The sequence below is a fragment of the Musa acuminata genome, chromosome BXJ1-5, assembly GCF_036884655.1.
Source record: "Musa acuminata AAA Group cultivar baxijiao chromosome BXJ1-5, Cavendish_Baxijiao_AAA, whole genome shotgun sequence".
NCBI lineage: Eukaryota > Viridiplantae > Streptophyta > Magnoliopsida > Zingiberales > Musaceae > Musa > Musa acuminata.
The window spans coordinates 40,842,260-40,845,461 of NC_088331.1; the positions used below are offsets into that span (position 1 = coordinate 40,842,260).

General features: G+C 42.8%; 1 protein-coding gene across 1 annotated transcript; it reads right to left on the bottom strand.

Annotated features, from left to right (window-relative positions):
- Positions 1 to 728: 728 nt before the first annotated feature.
- LOC135673968 (triacylglycerol lipase 2-like) lies at positions 729 to 2,898 on the bottom strand. Its single transcript, XM_065183372.1, has 9 exons — positions 2,725 to 2,898; positions 2,529 to 2,639; positions 2,273 to 2,413; positions 2,077 to 2,187; positions 1,801 to 1,954; positions 1,639 to 1,669; positions 1,413 to 1,492; positions 1,151 to 1,246; positions 729 to 1,051 (listed from the first exon to the last, which is right to left on the bottom strand). Exons 1-9 carry the CDS (start codon positions 2,896 to 2,898, stop codon positions 729 to 731), a joined length of 1,221 nt encoding a protein of 406 aa, XP_065039444.1.
- Positions 2,899 to 3,202: the final 304 nt, after the last annotated feature.

Sequence of the window (3,202 nt, forward strand, 5' to 3'; positions counted from 1 at the left end):
TTTGCAATAATTATATGATCATGAAGATATTCATTATAAAATTTCATTTGACTAATGATTTCAATCACTCGAGAAAGAAAATTTTGTACTGATTCATTGCTTTTAATGAACAAAATTTCAAACTCACGACGAAGGGTTTGAAGTTTTACCGTAATAACCCTTGATAAGTCTTGAAATTCATTTTGAATCAACTAAGCTTGCTTTGAGGTTGACGCCACTGCAACTCTTGAGAAGATTATCTCATTGAAAGCTATAATACCTAGTTCAAACTGAAACTTAGCTCTGATACCACAAAATAATGGAGATGGAGGAGCAAGGAAACGATAAAAGCATAATACTGCGATGTAATTAAAAAGAATCATTTCGATTAAAAAAATCGATGTAGTATTTAAACAAGAGATAAGACATAGAACACTTACAAGATATTCCATAAGTACACATACCTCTCTTGCTTCGTAAACTATGATTATATTTATAGAACCTAATAGTAACTACCTCACTTCATCATGTCACCCATGATTGAGTTAAGTATAGGAATTATCCTATAATTACTACATCATGAGTCACTAATTATATAACTACTTAAAACTTGAGAATTACCTAGATAATTACTGTGAATTCTCAATAGAGTACAGTACACCAAAAATGTCAAGTCAGCAGCAATCGCTCATTTGTCCTTCACCATTCGCATATGGTTATAATTAAGCGCTGCAACAGGAAGAAGCCTATCAACTGTGTTTGTTGAAGAATGCGATGAGGCCGTCGTAGACGAGCTGCTTGGCATTCACCGCCATCACGAAGTCCATATGTGCGTACTCCTTCACCAGCTGAGCCACGAGCTTGTCGGCGTCATGGTTGCTGAGATCGTTCAACAGCAGCTGCACGTCCTTCACGTCCGACAGCATGTCCCCGCCGCCGTAGCTGAGCAGCAGCGGCAGGTCGTGTGTAATGTTGGACATGTGGTATTCGGGTGGGCTGCTCTTCCCATACGCAGCCATGTTGGCCATACTGCTCTCGTAGTCGTACTTTGCTATCACTCCACGTCTGAATGCTGTTAGTACTCAAAGAAAGGTATACATACTCCCTTGTGAGAAAGAACCCTAAGTAGCTAAATTACATGATATTTTAGATTTGTATCAGACTGACTGACTCTGTGAAAAATGGACGAGTGTCCTCACAGATGTAGGCTCGAGTTCATACTTCAAGAAGATGTCAACAGTGGAGTAATTAAGGCAGCAGTTTGGCCCTACATCCAAAGCGAGTGTGTGTGCAGAATAAGGAAGGAAAAGTCAATACATATGTAAATTAATTGAAGACTACAATAAATAAATAAATAAATAATATATATATATGATGAAAGTCAAATCAAACTTATGTTGCGGAATATTATCACCGGAATAATTTGTCCGTACCTGTGAGTGATGCCATAAAGTCGTAGCAGTTCACCTCCGGCATAGCGCAGACGGACTCCAAAAACTGGGTTCCAACTGGCCTGTTTATCCATTAGGAACGCACTTGAATTAGAAGAGCTTTTACGATAACATCACTCAATATATGGTCGGTCATGTTGATAAGGCCTCTGATGATTTTGTCAGCACATTTCTTCTGACAACAAGAGGGATATGTCAGTTTACGTACCCTTTAGGATGAAATTCTGCCACTCCAAGCGCTCCCAACATCTGCAAGAAAAAGCAAGAAAGCTATGACACAGCACTGGACGTAGGTAAATTAGAAGAAGATAATGATCTAGCTCCCTTGATGAGAAAAATCAGTGCTGTGAAATGGTAGAGTGTTGTGAACTCGTTCTTACTTCTCCTGAGAATGCGCTGGCTGCAGCTGCTCCGATTGGAGTTGCCATGTAAGTCAGATAGGCCACCGGACTCAAAAGGGCAGCTGACTTGATCATGTTCACCAGCTTCCCTTCAGAGAATGCTGATAGAGCTGTCAGAGTTCCCTGTAGCATCCAACGCCACACAGTTATAAAAATGTTGTTGTAGTAGCAGTGGTAGTAGTAGAACATGAACATACAAGGATGATATGTTTGGCATTAAAGTAATTCAAAGAAAGGTCTCCTACCATGGAGTGACCAACGTAGTGCAGCTTCTGCCCAGTTTTCTGGAATACAAAGCCCACAGTAGCAGGCAAATCATAGCTGGCCAACTCATCCCATGACCACGCCCAATAAGCCTGCGAGACAACAAAAGGTTGATGCTAATTATACCAACGACCTGCTCAGGACTTCATAAGCAGCAATGTAGAGAAGATGACTAACCGGGTTTGATGCATCGAGAGACTCATGGCGACGGCTCCACCTGGTGCCCCTGCCGTGTGTAATCCATACATCGAATCCGTTGTCTGCAAGTACGAAAGCCAGTGATTGTTGAGGTGGATTCAGTAGCCACGTCAACCCGTCCTGCCATCGCCCATCAATCGTCAATCATCATATCATCATAAGAGGAATGACGAAGAAGACAGCGTACTGTGCATGCATGCATGGCAACACATGCAGATTGCTCAAGGAAACGTACCATGAGGAGTCCATGTTGCAGCAGCACGGGCTGCCTCTTCCCCGGGCTGCCGCCTCCTCTTCCTTGTGGGATCCTGTGCATGGTCAGTATGTACCCATCTTGCGTCTTCACCTGCAAGGGACGCAGCAAGCTTCAACCACTCATGCCATGCCCGCATCAATCATCAATCCATCCACATTTATCTGCACTCGGCTACCTCATATTCTTGGCACTCGTAACCCTGAGGGCTCACGACGGCGGTGCACACCCCATCATTTCTAGCTTCGAGGCTTTGCAGCAGCTGCCGGTGTCCTCGAGCTCCGGCCAGCTCGCAATGGAAGCCCATGGAGAGGACGAAGGTGATGACGAGAAGCCAGCTGTGGAATGCCATGTTGGAGGTAAGCGAAGGATGATATCGCCTCCTTCACAAGGATTGGCCTTCTTATAGGGAGGAGGATGAGACCTCGTTCATGGCCTTCTAAAAGGGTGGAGGAGAAGGAAGGAAATGGAGAGGATGATCTGTTTAAGGCAGTTGAAGGGTGGTGATACGTGATTCTCGCTACGTGTTAACAGCTCTCAAAATGCTAGTTTTTAGATTGATTAAAGAGCATCTATTTATTTTTTTTTTAATTAATAAAAAATTATCGTATCCTAATAAATGTTTTCACCTATATCTATTTATTTTAATCTAAATT